The sequence below is a fragment of the Quercus suber genome, unplaced genomic scaffold (genome assembly GCF_002906115.3).
Source record: "Quercus suber isolate HL8 unplaced genomic scaffold, Cork oak 2.0 scaffold_132, whole genome shotgun sequence".
In the NCBI taxonomy this organism is placed as follows: Eukaryota; Viridiplantae; Streptophyta; class Magnoliopsida; order Fagales; family Fagaceae; genus Quercus; species Quercus suber.
The window spans coordinates 980,165-999,965 of NW_027069595.1; the positions used below are offsets into that span (position 1 = coordinate 980,165).

Sequence of the window (19,801 nt, forward strand, 5' to 3'; positions counted from 1 at the left end):
ATTGCAATTTTTAGTGTCAATGACTTTTCTTTTAGAGAGAGAATTATGAAAAAAAAAATTGTTGTAAAATTGAAAATTACATCATCTAACTTTGACTTGTTTTCGAATTTTTTTTAAGTTTTTTTCTTAGTTTTAATTCTTTAGTTTTCACTTTTTTTTTTTTTTTTTTTTTTGTGATAAGTAATTTCAACTCGTTTATAATGTAATCTTTTTGTTCAATCCATGTAGTTAACTTCACTAAAATGACATTATTTTGAAAACTGAAAATACTCATACTAATGATGAGATTGAATGAATCTAGATGGAATGATTAAATTGAAAGGATATTTAAGTTAAACAACTAAAAATAATAAATGAAATAAATGGTTGAATTTAAAATATATCAAAGTTAGATAGGGTAATTTTTTTGCTTAAACTTTGTTTTTATAATGATATAAATTAATGGACGGATTTGTGCTTTAGAAATGCATATTGATGTGGAATTGTGGATATGAAATGATGAAATATAAGAAAATTATTGTGTATAAGCAATAAAATATGAGAATATGTATCATAAAAAATAATTAACTTTTGTACACACAATTATTTTCACAATTTTTTCTTATGGAAAGTTATGAGTGGTGCACTATTACTTTTACACAAATATACTATTGACGTCATTTTTATTTCCATCACTCATAGCTTATAACTTCAATAAGTTGTAGAACAAGTTGTGTGACTAGATCCATTCAAAACTACTAAGACCCTAAATTCAATATGTAATAAATTTTTTTCATAAAAATGTGTGTATAAGCAATAAAATTTGAGCTTGACCAACTCATTTGAACAATTTTGAACCCTTACAATGCCTCCACCATTCTTTGCTCTATATTGCTCTTTGTCATTCAAACTTTGCCAAATTCAACATAGATCTCAAGATCGCCACCATGATGCCACCATTGATGAGGAGACTGAAGTTTTTGACTTATCCAACCAGCAAAATTCCCACGCTTCGTCAGTTAACAACCCAATCCGTTGATGAAGAATCCAACTAAACCCAATCCATTGAAAACTCTAGTGGAGAGAAAGAGGAATCATAATATTTTAAAAAATGAGGAAACCTCAGTTGGTTCAACTAAAGTATGTTTTTATCCTAGAATTTTGTTTTAGGTCTATTATATTGATTCCATTATAGATATTTTAACTTTCCAATTTTAATTCTCATTCTTTGAAAATTTTTAGGCCATCTTAGACATACATCCTATGTATGTTAAGTAGTTACCTTGTTTTTTTTTTTATAATTTATATATAGAGGGCTGGGTTCAAGTTACACCTGGTGTAACTTTAATCAATATTACATCACTCAATATATTTTAATTAAATGTGACTTTTGACAAATCCACCATCAAATTACATTATTTTTTTATATTCTCCATACTTGCAAAATTTTAAAGTAATCAAAGATTAATAATCATGTTATCAATCAATTGTTTAAATTCAAATTTTTCTACTTTAAAATAATGCAAAAAATATGAGTTTATAAATCATATGGTATATAGCATTCAAATGGCATGAAAATTGGTATGAATATTAAGAACATATAAAACATGTAATTCAACTGTGAAATTTTCAAATATGAATTTTATAATAAATTATTGAGTGGTGTAATATTATTTAGAGTTACACTAAGTGTAAGTTAAAACTAACTCATATATATATATATATAGACTTCATGGTATTGTGTCAAATGAGTATTTTTTTAAGGCATTACAATTTTACATATTATTATTCTAATATACATTTTGGGTAAATTATACTAACACCCTTGAGATATACAGCAAAATTGAATCTGCTCTACCTCATTTTTAAGAAGCGACACTTCATCCCAAAATGATCAAAGTAATTTACACTTCGCCCCCAAAATAATTCAAAAAAAGATGGCACCAGTGTCAGTTGCTTTGATAATTTCAAGAGAGGTATCATTTCTTGAGAATTTCGAGGGGTACAATTTCTTAAGAATTTGGTGTAGGAGTGTGTCAGAATAATTCACCCATATTATTTTTTTTATTAAATTTAAATTCTATTCTACATTCTCCGTTAGAAATAAATATAGTAAAATAATTTAACCATATCATGCTCTCTTTAAAGGTAAAATAAATAGTTCTATATATAAATGCAATCATAATAAATATTTATTAATAATTTTTTTTTAATACAAGATAGAAATTATACTCTAACTTAATCTAAGTGTATACGTGTGTGAAGTTTCCTCTTGGAGACTTGAACTCCGGCTCTTACCCCTCACACCTTACAAGCACTTATACTTGTGGAGTGATCATCATACCAAAGGTAGAGAAATTATAAGATCCACATGGTGGACAAGTGATGTGGTCCATTAATCCACTAAAAAACTTTCATCCGTTTAAAATTGTTAGTTAGAATTTTTTTAAATAAAAATTAATTACTGACTCAACAATTTTAAACAAGTGTAAGTTTTTTAGTGGAATGGTGGACAAGTGACGTGGTTCACCAGAAAACTCTATAATTTCTCCCAAGGGTGTGCGGTGGTAAATACCTATTAATAACTAACATAATGGATAGTAAAAAATAAAAATCATATTCAATATATGGATTTTTTTTTAGTGAGAGTTTCAACCTATAGAGTCCACTTCTAATGATAGTTATTTATCATCAGATCAAGACACCAATCAATTTTTGGTGTAGGCAGGAATTGAACCATAGATCTCTTATTCAACTATCAGAAATTTTACCAGTTGAGTTAACTAAAACCCACAATATATAGATTATTGATTAGTTTATATTTAAAAGGAAGGACAAAGGATTACCAAACAAACACTGTTAGTTTTTATTTTTTATTTTTATTTTTTTATGGTGGAGATAGTTACAATATACTGATAATTCCACAATTCAAACTCTTTTTTTCTTAGACCTCTAATCACTTTGTGTTGAGGCATATGTTAATCTGTTAGGATTTTGTGGTTGGAGTCTTGGAGACAATTCAGTCACATAGTCATAATTTTTTTTTTTTTAATCACAAAGCTAAGGACACATTTGGTAGACTGTAATAGATACTGTAATGTAATAGATATTCCTACGGCATAACTATTCGATTGTTTGGTTATGTTTTTATTATAATGAATAGTTATTCCTTATGAATAGTTATTCTTCAAAATGAGGAATAACTATTCTTTATCAAAAGTATTGAATATCTATTCCTTCACCTTATATAATAACTTTTTAAAGAAATTTCCTAAAAAACCATTAGTTGCCACATCTTCAAAAGGAAAGAAAATAAATTTTTCTTATTGTTAATTATTAACTCTATTTTGAACACTCTTAAAATAAGTGTATTTTAGGAAATTTGACTTAAAAATGATTTAATTATTATTTCTTTTTATACTCTACTAAATTGTGGATGCATATTCAGAATTATATTCCTAAATTGTCACCAAACTAGCTAATGAATAGCAACATTTATTATATTCCAATTTGATATATTCCTTGTAATACTTATTCCTATTCCTATGTAATAATTATTGTAGTGTATCAAACATGCCCTAACTTATTTGTTAACAGTAAATAATAAGTCATTTTTCCTTCAACAAATAACAAAGACACGTCACCATAATGCTATGGCCTCAACACCCATCACTCTCTTTCATTTTTCTTTTCCTTTTGAGATTTTTTGGATAATTAAATTTTTTTTATAGGTTGGATAATTAGTTTTAACCCTTTACCAATCATAAACCTTTTTTTTTTAATTTGGGTACCCCCTCGAAATAGAGAAAATATATCATGTTTTAGTAATACCAACTCAGTATTTGTTTTGGTATTTCCTGCCCAATAAATGAGTGACACTTGTTTCAAAAAATCACATCAGATTACTCCCATAAATGATTAATTTATCTTCCTGATAGTATAGAAGATTGTGATTAATTTATTGGGGTAGTCTGATGTGGTTTTTTGAAACAAGTGTCACTTATTTATTGAGTAGAAAATATTAAAACAGATGCTGAATTAGTATTACCGAAACATAATATACTTTCTCCTCAAAATATGACTACAAGGTTGGATAATTACACTCTTGGCATTTCAAGGGGTGTACCCAACAAAATGGCAGTCATAAACCTTCTTCTTTTATCTTTCCAAAATAGTCCGCTGTACTTCTATATATGATCTGAACCAATCACGTAACTTCTATAATAATTGTTGTATATTTATAAAAAGACAAAACTTGAGTATAATACTTTAGGTACTGTTCTTTAAGTACATTTTTTAAAATTTAAGCCACGTGTCCACTAAAGTTAACTTAACAAACGGCGTTTAAATTTTAAAGTAATAACTCAACCAACACTCTCAAGTGGTCAAGCTTTTACTATCACACCTTGAATGAAGAGAAAGTGCAGTAAACTCATTCAGAAGAAGGAGAGATCAAGAAATTAAATAGACCCATCACCCATCAGTGTCATTCACGTGAGCCATGACTCATGAGCTTAGTCTCTAAGGTAATCCAACCTGCAATAAAAACCAGATGCTTCAAACGCTTTCACCTTCATTTTCCCAAGAAACAAACAAGTTCCAAGCAAAAATTTTGGTTGAAACTCAACAAATTTTCGGCAAGATCCCTTCGCTACCACACCTTGCATTTATTCTGGCCACTATGTGAGGAGGTAGATTGGTTTTCACCCACATGAAAACCCCATAATAGAAGCTTTAAGAGAGAACTAGCCTAAAAGAGAGATGAAGAAGACAGCGGGGCATGGTGGTTGCGTAGGGATTCACGATGAACCTTGATTTCCTTGAATCTGGTAAGAATTTTTGGTCCATGGCCTTGCTCCTTATTTCTTTCGATCTGTTGCTGGGTAAGCCATAAAAGGAGGAGAGGATTTGACAAAAAAAAAACAAAGCCAAAGAAATATTAAAGAGAACATAAAAGGAATCTGATGTCTTCGGAGGAAGAGACTTTTTAGTACAAGAAATCTGAAGGAGGAGACTTGGTGGAAAGAAACTAAAATCATCAATTGTGGGCTAGTGAGGAAAAACCCAAAAACCAAGGCAAGGAGACAACGCGTTATCTTTTAACGCCCGTTTGTTGAGTTAACTTTAATGGACACGTGGCTTAAATTTAAAGAGGCATCTTAAGGAACTGTACTTATAGTACTGTACCTAAAATATTGTGTAATTAAAATGTATAAAAAATGACAACTTTTTTTTTTTTTGAGAAGGAAAAAAAATAAATAAATAAGGAGTAGTTAAAAAATGTAAAAAATGACAACTTAAATGTAAAAATATAGTAGTTAATAGGAAAGATAAGGAGTTAATCAAATATTTAATCTCACATTAAAAAGGTGAGAGACTCTTTTATTTATTTATTTTTAAATGTGGTGATTAATAAGCTGAAATGTATTAGAGTAGATATTGGACCAAATACGTGGGCAGGAACCAATCATGTAAGTTCTATAATAATTGTTGCATAAAATATTGTGTAATTAAAATGTATATAAAATGACAACTTAAATGTAAAAATATAATAGTTAATATGAAAGATATGGAGTTAATTAAATATTTAATCCCACATTAAAAAGGTGAAAGACTCTTTTATTTTTTTTAATGTGATGATTAATAGGCTGAAATGTATTGGAGTAGATATTGGACTAAATACGTGGGAAAAGGTGAAGAGAGGAGTATTGAGTCCAAATCTTCTGTCTCACTTTTCTTGCTCTACTCTATACTTTACCAATAAATACTTACAACATGTTCACCTAATTAATTAAATACTATCATTATTGACTTATTAATACTATAGTTATTAATTAATAGTAGTATTTAATTAATTATGTGAACACGTGACAAGTATTTATTAGTGGAGTATAAAGTAGAGCAGGAAAAGTGTGACAGAAAATTTGGACTCGGAAATTTTCACCCATTTCATGAACTAGCGTTTGGGCTTATTTATTTCTTCAAAAATTCCTTATCATAATTTATAGAGTAATTAAAAGCATTCTTTATTATTAATGCCTTTTTGAAATGAAAATACATTTTAAAAATAGAAGCATTTAGAGTTCAAATATTAATAAAAGATACTCATATATATATATATATATATATATATTTTAAAAATAGAAATATTTAGGATTCAAATATTAATAAAAGATACTCATATATATATATATATATATTTTTTTTTTTGAGGAACCATATATATTTGTTTTAGATGGAAAGATAGAGTGCTTAGAACATGTTTACTAAAATAGTCTTCTTCAATAATAACCAAGAAAAAAAAATGCGTTCTTTTTATTTTTTAAACATTGTGTATATAATCTCCTTATCAAACGTCTTCATCATTTGTATAGCAATTACAAGCATTCTTTACTATTAACGCCTTTTTTAAAAACATTATGGATATAACCTTCTTATCAGTTATCAAACGTCTAGAAACAATTTGAATAATGATTATTACGCACTACCGTACGCACTCGGTATAAAAGTGTAGATATCTACCTTTACAAAATGTGGACATTGAATAGTTTTCATGAAAAAAACGTACCATAAGGATGAAGAGTGCTGAGTCCGAGGCCATTGGTTCAGCTTCAGAAGGACACATTATCCAAGGCCTATCTTTGTATTCTATCGCTCAAAATAAAAAGTTAAAGCCCGTTTAATACATCAGTTGATAATTGAAAATTATTATTTAAAAATATTTATAAAAGTACGTATGAATAAAAAAAATATAAAAATATATAAAATATTATTTAAAAATTAAAAATTATTGTTTAAAAACACAAACTAAACACTCTTAAGTTGAGAACCATTTATAGGCCTCTCATCTTTGTATTAGAATTTAATCATTACGCAGCCACCTGGTAACGTAGGTCAGGTCTCTTTAATCATTACACCATATACCAGCTCATAAATGAACCCCGACACATTTTAGCCAAGATATGAGAACTTTTAGCCCTCATTTTAGCCAACGATTTAATGATACGTATATGCCTAAATACTAGGTTGGTCGTAATTGGCGAATGGAGTCCTAGCCCAGCCCTGAGCCTACACTATTTACAACTAGGATGGTATTGCACGGGATATGAATCCTTACAACTACTCAACAAACCCTTTAATGAGCCAACTACAAACTACTGACAAAACTACTTTACATCATTGGGAATCATTTATTAACCCTGGGAATGGTTGGTGACCATAATATCAAGACAAGGGCCAACATCCCAACTGCGCTGGAATGTACGTACGTATCAAATATTGGACTAATGATTTCATCCTAAGTAATCTTTAAGTTGTTACATTGTTATGATTAGAATGAGATTGCTTTCACTTGGATTCACAGTCAGTACTATATTTATTATTTACTAATCACAATATATCATATCAACATTTTATATTTTAGAAAAAAATTATACAAAGTATTCCGCTTGTATACTTAATTATTATTGTTTAATTTAATAGTATCTACTGGTTTTCAACGTTAGTTCAAATCTTTATGAATAGGTAGTAGACCAGAAACAAGTCCTTCGGAGTAATGAGAGGGACACAACTTTCATCACAACTTACTTATATGACAAGTTGTGAATGGTAAAATAAAAGTGATAGGTCTATAACTTTACTACTCACAACAGACACGAAACTAGTAAGAGGCAGGGGGGCCCCAATTTTTTTAAAAAAAATAGTAATAGTATACACATTTAATGGATAGTTTAACAATTGAGCTCAAAATAATTTTTTTGGCCCCCCTCCTCCCAACAAGTTACAAATTGGCCCATGAAAATGATAAAACCCAACTGGCAAACAACTATACTACAACATTTGTGTTATTGTGTTGGCTGTTTCTTACCTTTTCTTCTTAGATTCAAGCTATTTTTTTATGAGTGTTAAGATTGACTATTTGAATTTTTGTGAAAAAGATATGACTATTTTTGTTGAAAAGAAAAAAAAAATGCGCAAAAAAAGAAGAAAGATAGATGAATACAAATTACAAACCAAGTTAATGTACTTGTAGTGAGTGAGAGTGGGGTGTGTGGGTGGCCATTAATCAGTGTGTGGGGTGGAATGGTAGGTGTGTTTCGCTATTAATTTTTAACTTAAAATATTTAATTTTTTTTAACTTACTACTTACTAGTTGGTTGTTTATTAGTAAATTAGTTTAATTTTATGTGGGGTATTATAGAATTGAATAGTTGTGTTAATAAATTGGTGCTAATGTGTAGTGTACAGTCATTAGTATTACAAATTTTATTATATAAATTTTATAAATTCATGTATCATTAATCTAAAGAAAATTAGGATTGAAAGGGAGATTGTTGCAAAGTTTAGTACAAAATCAACTATAGATGATTTTTGTTATTTAAAAGAATGTTGAATTCTATTTTTAAATTATTAATTTAAAATGTATTAATAAACGGTTATTTTGTTTCTCCTCTCTTTTGTTGATATTTTTTGAACATTAAATATATGCTAACTTGTATTTTAAAGATTTTTTTTATTGAGGTTTTGGCCCCTCCTAAATTTTGATCCTAGTTCCGTCCCTGACTCACAACTTGCACGTGAGCAAGTTGCAAAAGTTGTGGTAAATTTGTTTTGAGCATTACTCAATCATTCATGTTGTTTATAGTACTTGAACGAAGCAACAATCCTTAACTTACATTATTCTTAGTGATTCATTTCAACTTAATTTTATTTTTCTGATCATAACATGTTCTGAAATTACACTATTGAACCATTAACATCTAACCTATTTGTTAGTGATAATATCATAATATGTATAATAAAAAAAAAAAAACTTATTGGTGTTTCCTTTCTCCCTTTTTTCTAAGGATTTAGCATGGGTGGACATATGTAGTATCTTTGTTGGCTAAGGGGGCACAAAATTACTTAAGTACAGTTTCTTCGACGTTGTATCTCATATTCCTCAACTGAATTCAACCATATAGCTGTATTAATCAATGCAACAAAAAGGTGTTATTTTACCCTAAGACAATTTATTTAGGGTGAGTGTGTGCTTCTTATTTTCTCCGTCCTATATAATGTGCTCATTTTATTAGTCTGGTTACTTTCATCTTATAAAAGTTCGCTCATGCAATGATTAATGGCCAGGGCAAGGCTAACTATAGCTTTAGTGACATTATTTTAAAACGGTTCATATAAAAACTATAAGCAAATGAGTTGCAATTATACTTTTCTTGTCATCTGGAAAAAGAAATGGTAAATGGACTAATTAGAAAAAAAAAATGGCAAATGGATTTTCAAAGGTCGTTTAAACCATAACCATGGCAGTGACACCTTTTGCCAAGTTTACATCAAATGGAAGCCTACTGATCCTTGTTGTAAGGTGGCATGCTTGAAAGTTTCCTCAAAATATATTTATGTACAAACCAAGGCATGTCAAACTCAAGCACGTCGTGATACCATATTAATTTCATAGGAAACTATCAGTCAGTTTTCCTCACCAAAGGCCATGGTTTTGTACACCTAGATTTGTGGGCTACCTCATAAATTGTAAACAAAAATGGATCATGATATACGTTCATTGAAGTTCACCTTTTATTTTTTATCTGTTTGAGGTTGGGGGGTGGCAAAATACAATCATGTTAAACCAAGTACAAGGACAAAACTAAAAACCATATATAAGATAGATAATCATGTAGATGGACTTTGTTCACATAAAAGTAATGGAAAGCCAAGTCAAGACCTCACATTCTCAAAAAAGCAGCAAACATTCCCAAAGGTGAAAACTTTCTTTTCTACCAAATATAAAGTCCTAACACTACAAGATTTGACCCTAACAACACCATCAAGACCCAAAAGACTAGAAACTCACAAGAAATAGAAAAATAAACAAAGCACAAAGCAACTAACTAGTAGATCCCAAACTACTAATACCTAAAACAAGTCCTAACTCTGAAAGACCTCAAACAAGACCAGCAAGCCAGAGACCCTGTCGTGCATCCATGTCTTTCATTCTTTCATGGTGGTGAGCCAACACCAATGGGAACACCACTACCAGGGATTGTGGGGAGGATTGGAACACAGCCACCTGGAAAGAAAGTACAAAAGCTTGATGGACCAGAGCCAGAGCCAGAGCCAATGCCACCAGCAAAACCTGGACTTGGAATGAACCCACCAGCCCCACCAATGCCTCCAAGAAAGTTCTGAGGGTGATCAACCTCGTCATTGCTCTTGAGTTGCCTTCCTCCTTCAACATCAGATGAAAGGACCAGTAGCAGGATGGTGAGCATCAAAAAAACCTTAGTAACTCTCTCCATCTTAACATAAACACAACTCTCTGAAGTCTGAATACCCTAGCAATGCTCTCTCTCTCTCTCTCTCTCTCTCTCTCTCTCTTACACACACTTTCAAACACACACTGTACAATGAAGAGAAGCTTAGTCATATACACCCATCTTATAGTACCAAGCTTTTCCATTTAAAGAAGGGTCTCAATAACTCTCAATTTGCTTAGCTTATAGTGTAGTCCGGGATGGAAAAGTAGTGAGAGTAGTCACTAAATGCAATTTAAATTATAGTCCTTTTGGCAGGGATATAACACACACCAAACAACCAACTTACTTGAAGTTACTAGCTAACCATGAGTTGGTAATTTGTTCACATAAATGAGTGGTGGATTAAAAAATTGTACATTTTGTAGCTAGGTATAAGTATAACTGCAATTTTGTAACTTATTTTTTGAACCCAATTAAGTCAATAAAAATAAATTCAAACGTAAATAGCTATTTCACAACAGATGGAAGCATTTTGGTTGCTTTTAGCACATTCCATTATTTGGTAGCAAGTGATAATTTTCATTTCCAAATCCATTCAACGTTTAACCTAAGGACACATCTGTAGAGAGAGAAAGTTCCCGACCTATCACAAGCTGACACGTCACACTACCAAGACCACAAAATACGGCCAATTACAAAGCGTCACATACTGCTGCTAGGTTTTACTATTGCCATTCAGAAGCCAACAGAAATTTGCCAAGTGTCATGCAAGAACCAATCATGCATCGGCTCGTGCAAGCGATGACACAAGCAGCCTCGCACGTGTAAGCGATGACCCAAGCAATCTCGCACGTGTAAGCGATGACATAAGCGGACTAATCAGACTGTGACATGTGTCACCAATCAGACTCCGCCACGTGTCGCTCATCCACCCCAAAACTCCTATAAATAGAAGCCTTCCTAAGACATTTAGGAGGACATCAAGCCATCTGAAGCACAAGCAGTATCAGAGAAGATTCAGAAGTCCAGAAGCTCTGCCGGAACCAAGCTCTAAAGCCTCCAAGAACTTCAACTTCGAATACGAAGAACATTTGAAGAGAAATCATCCAAATCATCCGCCTAGATCCAAAATTCTGCGGGAATCAAGCCTAAAGTGTCCGAAAAACATCAACAAATCACAAATCAACGAAGCTCTACGGATTCAAGCCTCTAAAGCACCGAAAAACTTCCACCACAAACCTTCAAAGACGAAGAACGCACCAAGAACACGAAGAACATACGAAGAACGTGAAGAACAAAGAATTTCTAACAAGCTCATAGTCAGAGATTCATTGTAATTCTGTTTCAACAATCTTCGATCCATCCCTCAACCAAATTGAAGGATATTTTGTGTTCAAGTCAATCACATCACCACAAATCCAAATCAATAAGTCTTGCAAGGAGATCGAATCAGAGGATCACTCTTTTGTAATCAGATAGAATTGTACCACACATTCATCAATACAAAATCGCATTTGTGAAACTATTTTACTTGTTTGATTTATTTCGAACCGAGAAATTTAGTCATCCACAACATCCTCTTATTTTTTGTCGGTCTGTTTCGTGGCAAGGATTTATGATACCAATCTGATAGGATGGGAATGTCCAGAGAAGCATCCATGTTGAACAAAAAGTGACTATCTAATATCTATGTCTTAGCCAAAAATAATAAAATAAAATTTTAAAGAAAAAACCATCCATATAGTACAAAGGATTTAACATAACTTATGGTATTGGTCTTGAATTTATGACGGTCCTACCCAACAATAAATGAATTGCGCAAAGGAACTCTGAAGATTTTTCTTCTTGACATAATGGTTAATTAACTCTCCAGTAAATACTTTTCCAAATTCTTGAACTGTCGTTCACTAGTTCATATATGTACCCCCACTGATACATTTCTATTATAGCGGGGCAATACTCAACTGTTGTGCAGCATTGTCGCAAAAATTAAATTTGCCATCATTACTATATTGAAAGCGAAACTCTACAGAAAGGGGTTAGTTTAATGTGAATTCAATAGTTTATAGGCGAAATCACCATTTTGAGAGTCTAAGGGGGTGTTTGGTAGAGTAGTTCGAAAATTATTGTTTGTAATTTTTTGAAATACGTATAGGTAAAAAAGTGTGTTAAAATGCGTAAAATGCTGTTTAAAAACTAAAAAATGTTGTTTGAAATGCCAAACCAAACGGGCCCTAAATCTTCTATCTCACTTTTCCTTTACAACTCTATATACCACAGATAAAAACTTGCCATATCTCAACATATTTAATCAAATTAGTAATTTTTTTGCATTTCTTTATTTCAGTTGCTCAAAATAAATATTAAAAAGATAAAAAAAAAAAAGCATCCAAGACCCAACAATAGAATCCCCATTGCCACCGCCAATCCTCACCGGCGGAACTAACAAGAGGTCTTTAGCGTCATCAACGCAGTTATCCTCTGCCAGCAGACCACACAACCAGCTCATTGTCTTCTTCGAATCTACAAATTAAACCCATATCCATTACCTCCTTGTCTTCCTCAAAGACATTGTCTTCTTCAAATCCCATACAAGTTTTAGCAAGTCAAAAGACCAAAAACCAACTAATGTTACATAAGATCTCCACCAGAAAAATGACCAACCAACATTTTAGCCCACCCAACAAACCATAAAGAGCCAAACTTCCAGAGATACCCATTTCACTTTGTGGCCTGAATTTGCAGATCTAGATTAAAAATAGGAGCTGAAAGCTTAAGAGCCTTGGAGATCAGACAAAAGAATAGGAATCCAAATGAATGTTGGTTGTGGGGGTGGATGGCCGGCGTTGATGTCGCCGGCGAACTTTGGTGGTGGAGGATCGGCAGTGAGATGTTTTGGGTTTTTTTTTTTTTTTTTTTTTTAAAATTTTATTTTGAGCGACTAAAATAAGAAATGCAAGAGTAAAAATTAATTAAATAAGTGACCATGTGTCAAGTTTTAATTTGTGGAGTATAGAGTGGTATAAGAAAAATGAAACAAAAGATTTGGACTCCCTATCCTTACATTTTGGTGTAGAGGCTAATTTGGTCTCTACTATTAACTTACTAATGAAAAATGCATACGTGTCAAACGATTTGCATTTTTGGTGCACACGGTTAAAATAATAATATTAAATTAAATAATTAAATATTAAAAAATCCATGTAAGCATTTTAGTAAAAATAAATAAAATTCCACGTCAAACAAAAAAAAATTCTAAAACACATCATCACCTAGTCAGCCACGAGTTTTCTAATCCACTAACTCAAACAGATTTACCATTTAACCTTAAAGATCTGTTACTATGTAACCAATCATTCCAAAATCTTCATCACCAATAATATCTAGTAGTCGTTGATCTGCGAACCTCCACCTTCACATTCATCACCGAAGTGTATGAAGGTGGGTCAACTTTGTTGCCGAAGGTGTTGACTGGGCTATTTTATTAGAAGTCAGAGTTTTTCCTTTTGTCTTTCCTCAATGTAGTATATTTTAAAGTGTTTGCAATTTTACTGGAAGTTCATTCGATTACCAACAAAGTCTTGAATTATGTAATTTTTTTTTCTTTAATTTGTTGTTACTTTGATTCTAGGATATATCATTATCAACCAGCAACTAGTGGAACTTGGTATTTGATTTTGGGTTTTTTTCCCTTTAATTTGTTGGTACCATTTGCATTTAATGTTATTTTACAAATTAAAAAAGAATAAGAAAAAAGTTCTATCAATCTCATCAAGCCCAACATCCCTTTGATGAACAAAACTTTAAATGAACCTTAAGATTTGATCGAGAATGCCCAAACCGTTCATGGTACAGTTGAAGATTGAAGTTGAGATTTGGAATGGATAGTGAGGTTGAAGCAGCCATGGCACTCTCGGGTTGAATGTGAAGGTGGATGTGTGTATATCGGTGGTGGCTAGATCTAACTATTGGTGAAGATTTAAAATTGTTTGGTTACATGGGTAATGTGAGATTCATCTAGATAAGTGGTGAAATGTATTAGTGGCTTAGTAGACAATTCATATTGCTAGCTAGGTGATGATGTGTTTATTTTCATTTGTTGTTATTTTATTATTGGTCCACTTGGCATTTTTAATATTATTAAAATTTATTATTATCATTTAATTAGTCATGTCAACTTTATGTGTGATAACTGTGTAATCCGTTAGCCACATAGGTATTTTTCGTTAGTGAGTTAATAGTAGGGATCAAATTAATTGTAAGTTGAAAATAGTATGGACCAAATTGACTATTACACCAAAATGTAAGGACCAAAATAATGTTTTCGCCTTTATATAATTCATTTTTTAATGGTTGGTCGGAAACTTGGAATCAATAAAATAGGAAGTATGGACGATTAATTTCTGCCTCTTTTGGTCTTTTGGTGAATGAAATGATATGCTCCACATATGTGCCGAAGAGGGCTAGTTTTCAAAAAAAATTATAACTCATTGTCATTATTTTCTTCCAATAGTAAGAATTAAGGTTCAAATATCTTCACTTGTTGTAAAACACACACACACACACATATAGAGAGGATCAACTGCAATTTTTATTGAATTTGATTGAATGAAAACTAGAATAACCAAGTTAGGGTCAGCTAATTAGTAAATAGCTTTTTCAAATCATTTTGTTTGTTTGTGTTATATTCACTTTACACATTTTTTGTATCAATTAAAAAAAAAATTAAGATAGATTTATGCACGTTTTTGTAACGTCACAAATACAAAGTTATCCAATTATTTTCTGAACAGAATTTATTCAAAGGCTTACAGAAGAACTTATTTATACTTGAATCATCCTTGAAGAATGAAACCGTGTAAGTAATAATACAGAATACTTTCAATTGTCACACAGCCTATAATTTAGTTCACGAACTTGCAGTCTTTCCTAATTCCACCCTGGCTCCCTGTGATCACATCAGTATAACCCATTTTCACCATAGCTGCTGCAAACTTATAAGCCCATATTTCACCTTGCTTTGCATTATTCCTGACAATTTCAACCGTTGAAGAGCTGCTCAAAAGAGATTGATCAGAGGTTAATAATCCATTGTGATTCTTCAAATCTGTATAGTACTTATTATCAAGCCTATGTGGTGTAAGTACATCAAGGGGCACAGTTATTGGATAGTCAATGCCAGCGTTTTTTGGACACTTGGTCTTTAAGGCTCTAGCAAATTTGGGATCCATTGAAGGGTCTTGTGGTTTTGTTTCACTGAAATTATATAACCGTTGCGTGAAAGAAGAACAATGTGACCTTCCTATGGAATGTGCCCCAGAAAGTGTCACCATTTCATCAAGACTAAGGCCTTTTTTAGCAAACCATTTTTTGAGTTTCTTGGCATCAAAGTTAGGTGCTGGAAGGTTATCGTTAGGCTCATCTTCGTGGGAAACCCTGCCATCACGGCGTCCTGATGGTACCATGTAACTTATGCCTCCAACTTTGTAAGCACTGTCACGAGCAGCAAATGCAATAATATCTACACAAGAAACTGTTTGTGGGCATTGAGCTTCAAGTTGAGTCTTTGCCTCATATATCACTTCAAAGCCTCGTAAGGGTTTGTTCGCTATATTTTCCTTCTCTGCTTGGTTTCCAGGTGTTGACTCCAATAGGATAGAGGCATCACAACCCTAGCATAGATAAAATGGGAAAAATATGATTTAACTGTAACATCTTAGTAGCATTCAAAGTATTCTTTTAAACACCCCACCCCCCGCCAAAAAAAACCTTAAAATATTGGAATGTGACGCAATAATTATCTTACGTATCAGATATAATCTATCATGTTTTTTAAAGTATGTAGATCCCACGACTATGTTGTCGAAGTATTCTTCTCGCCAAAATAATAATAATAATAATAATAATAAACTTAAAATATTGGCACATAACTACATCTATATATGATAATTATATATGCAGTGGACAAATGCAGTACGCCTTTGATTATAAATGGTAATTTATGTTTACGTGTTATATCGACTATGAGTATTTGGTTGTATAAGCGTTTATTAATTGTGTTAAGATTTCTCGACAAAAACATGATTTGTTTATTAAATAGGTTAACATGATACAACTTGACACGACCAGTCTGACAAATAAATCATGCAATCAAAGTTAACACATTTACTTTACACGAATAACCTATTTGCAATTCTCACATTTTATAAAATGAAAAAAAGTACACAATTAGATTGCAAACAAAATTCTTCTAAAAGATTAAAGATTTGAAACAAAGTCACAAACAATTAAAATATAATTATAACTATAAATTTTGAAGAGTAAATTTATCAAATTAACCTTAAATTAAATGAATCAAATGAGTTCAAACAAGTTTCACATGTTAAACTTGAATTAAATAGGTCAATTCATGTTAACCCGAATTTGACCCGAAGTCGTCAAAATTAAGTTGTAAACTTCTAATCTTGACACCCCTACTCTGATAGCAAAGAGATATTTGTTTCATCTATATATTATGAGGATCTGTTCTTAAAGCAAGTTCAACAAAAGTCGTGGGTTAGACACCTGTTGCTATATCCTGTCCGTCAAGATGAACCTTTCTTCGGTGATACGAACGAAAAAAAAAATATCTTAGAAGTTTGTTCCCGAACTGGTCCCGTAGCTCAGTTGGTTAGAGCGTTGGTCTTATGAGCCGAAGGTCGCGGGTTCGAGCCCCGCCGGGACCATTTCTCTCTCCGAATTTTTTATTCTAGCATTTTTTTAAGGTAGCCTATATATAGCATAATAGCAATGCGCAATTATGTTTGACTTGACTCTCGCTCTCTCTCTCTCTCTCTCTCTGTGTTCTTCAAATATAACAAATATGACTTCGAAATTAACATGAACAAGAAGCTTTACAAAACAAAACCAAAAAAAGAAAAGAAAAGCAGATTCTATTGAACAGAAGATGTTGATGGATCTTGAAAATGACTTTGAAACGTGCATATATAAGAGGTTTAACAAATAACAAAAACAGATTATATTGAACAATTGAACATGTTAATAGGTCTTAAAAAGTGTCTTTGAAACATGCTTGAAAAGCTTAACAGATAACAAAAGCAGAAGCTATTGAACACAACATGTTAATGGGTCTTGAAAATGACTTTGAAACATGCATAAGAATCTCAACAAATAACCAAAAAAAATAAAGACTATATTTCGAGCATAATATGCTCATGAGTCTTAAAAAGTGACTTTAAGAAATAGCAAATTAACAGATTCTATATATTGAACATAACAATTAAGTTGATTGGTGTATTGCAAAATTGAGCTAGCATACCCTGACAAAACAGTCATGATAATGCATTCTGATGATGCCAGCAGCTAGGCCAGGATTCCTTGACACAGCTTTGTACACAGTGTTTCTCACAATGGTCTCGGCAGAAGGACAAGTTGATTGATAGTAACCCACTTTGAGTGATGATGGCATGGCCAGTGACACTGACACCATCATAGACATAGTAACAAAGAGAACCAAGCAAGATTTGATGGTTGTTGCCATAGTTACTCTACAACTGATCAAATACTGTAAAGAGTGAATGATGAATAGGCGAAAAGAGCAAAGAAAGAACAATATATATTATAAGCAAGTTGGAGATGAAGGGAAAGGTTGATGATAACGAAGTATATATAGGCAAGAAAATAGTGAAGACATGATTGGCATGCAGTTTTACTTTTATACAAAAACGCGTATAGCTACATGGAAGAAAAACTTGAAGCTGTCTAAGTTTGAGGGTTTCCGTGGTACGTAATTACTTAAAAGGAAACAGTCTTCAGTGGCCCATTAATATCCAAGTAGCTTATTTTGTACAAGATCTTTTAGCCTATTAGATTTTTAGTAGGTGGTGATGTATCTATCTTCGACTTTCAGGGAACTCTACTTGACAATGGAGAGAATAAGAAGGCAAAATAATCTTCATACCCCTTCATGCGTTCATAATATGCAGACTGGGTCATGAGTCATTCATATTTGAGCTTAATTTTCACTATCATTAGGGTTATAGTTTTTCTTCACGTGTTAACAACTTGATTAGGACAAGAAAATGGATGGAAAAGAACCGAAGGGAATATTAGTGCATCCCACTAATACTATTCTACTGTTTGAGAGCTCTTCAGAAGAGAAGAATGGAACAAGTCTAATAGGGAAAATGCTGATCATTTTCCTAAATACTGAAGAGGAAATGAATTTTTTGTCCCTAATTAAGTGGAAAGAAATAAAATATAAGAGACTTAATAGTAAATATGTGTATATTTATTTACTTTTCATTCTTTAAAAAAAAAATTCAAATAGACTGGAGAAAAATAAGAATAAAAAAAATAATTATTTTTTCTATTCCATTCCATTTTCATTACAATTTACTTATTTCATTTCATTTCATATACATATAGTGTTTATAAACATCCATTATAGAGTATAACTTATTAGACAAATTAATTTATGAAGGAACAAGTATTTATTGCAATTGGGAAAATAGGTTAGTAAACAAGTAGTTATTTAATATTCTCAAAGTTTTACAACGTGATTAACAGGGGTGGCACTAGCTGACTTGCAAATATATATATATATATATATATAAAATATTTTATTTTTATTTTGTTTTCACCCTCCTAAAATAAAATTTTCAGGGAAAAAAGTAAAATTTGAAAAGATTTAAATAAAAATTAAAATCTAAAATCTAAATGAAAATGGTGTTTTAGATAGTTATAATATGCTGCTAAAATTTAAATGCATGAACACCAGTTTTTCTTTGGTTAGTCATTATGTCCCCTTCCCCAAGAAAGAAAGAAAGAAATCCTTTATTTAATTATCGAAATGAGAGATCTTAATAACACTACTAATTCATGACATTTACAGCGCTGCATAGTGCATTCTCAACTAAATGAACTAATAAAAATTTGAACATGATGTAGGATGGCAACAAATTTTCCCAAGACTGCTACGATCCATTCTACAGCCACTGAAAACCTTTTGTAATTTTCGTACCCCAATCTATTTCTATTGATGGGGGGGCCAATTAGGTGAGTTGTTATTCAATGTGATGGAGTAATAAGTGAAATTTACGTGAATTGTTTCAGTGTTAATATTTTAAGGTTTATGCTCTACTCTGAATAAAGATGACTCGACATTTTATTTACACATATAGGCAAATGTCTCCAATATTACATCTTTTTGCTATGGTTTTTTATTTATATTCTTTTTTCAATTTACTTTATTTCATGTTTTCCATGAGGTAAAGGCTTGATAGAATAGAGGCTTTGGGTTGTTATTTTTTTTTATAAGTAATAATTTTAAAAAAAAAAGAATAGGGGATCTCCCATATCTATTAGATAGACTATAAAATATATATCTTTGAAAGTAATTAGAAACATTCTATGTTAAGGTAAAATTAATATTTAAAATTTAGGGATAACAAATCTCTTTGTCACAAAACTTCAATTGAAATAAAATAAATCGTTTTTGTGAATTAGCTTGGAGTAGCTTTTATCTATTAATTAATAGGTTTTCTAACAGAACTGAAACAATTACGAAG

General features: G+C 31.5%; 1 protein-coding gene and 1 non-coding gene across 2 annotated transcripts; one reads left to right on the plus strand and one right to left on the minus strand.

The window, feature by feature from the left end:
- Window positions 1–14,988: 14,988 nt before the first annotated feature.
- LOC112024642 (peroxidase 5-like) lies at window positions 14,989–17,754 on the minus strand. The gene is made up of 2 exons (XM_024057252.2): window positions 17,551–17,754; window positions 14,989–15,904 (listed from the first exon to the last, which is right to left on the minus strand). Exons 1-2 carry the CDS (start codon window positions 17,728–17,730, stop codon window positions 15,137–15,139), a joined length of 948 nt encoding a protein of 315 aa, XP_023913020.2. The 5' UTR covers window positions 17,731–17,754; the 3' UTR covers window positions 14,989–15,136.
- On the plus strand, window positions 16,884–16,957 carry TRNAI-UAU (transfer RNA isoleucine (anticodon UAU)). Its single transcript has one exon. It is a non-coding gene; the product is annotated as a tRNA-Ile (tRNA).
- Window positions 17,755–19,801: the final 2,047 nt, after the last annotated feature.

Coding starts and splice junctions, on each gene's coding strand:
- LOC112024642 (XM_024057252.2), bottom strand. CDS start 17,730: ATGTCTATGATGGTGTCAGTGTCACTGGCCATGCCATCATCACTCAAA. Junction 15,905..17,550: donor ATCATGACTGTTTTGTCAGG/GTATGCTAGCTC, acceptor TATCTATGCTAG/GGTTGTGATGCCTCTATCCT.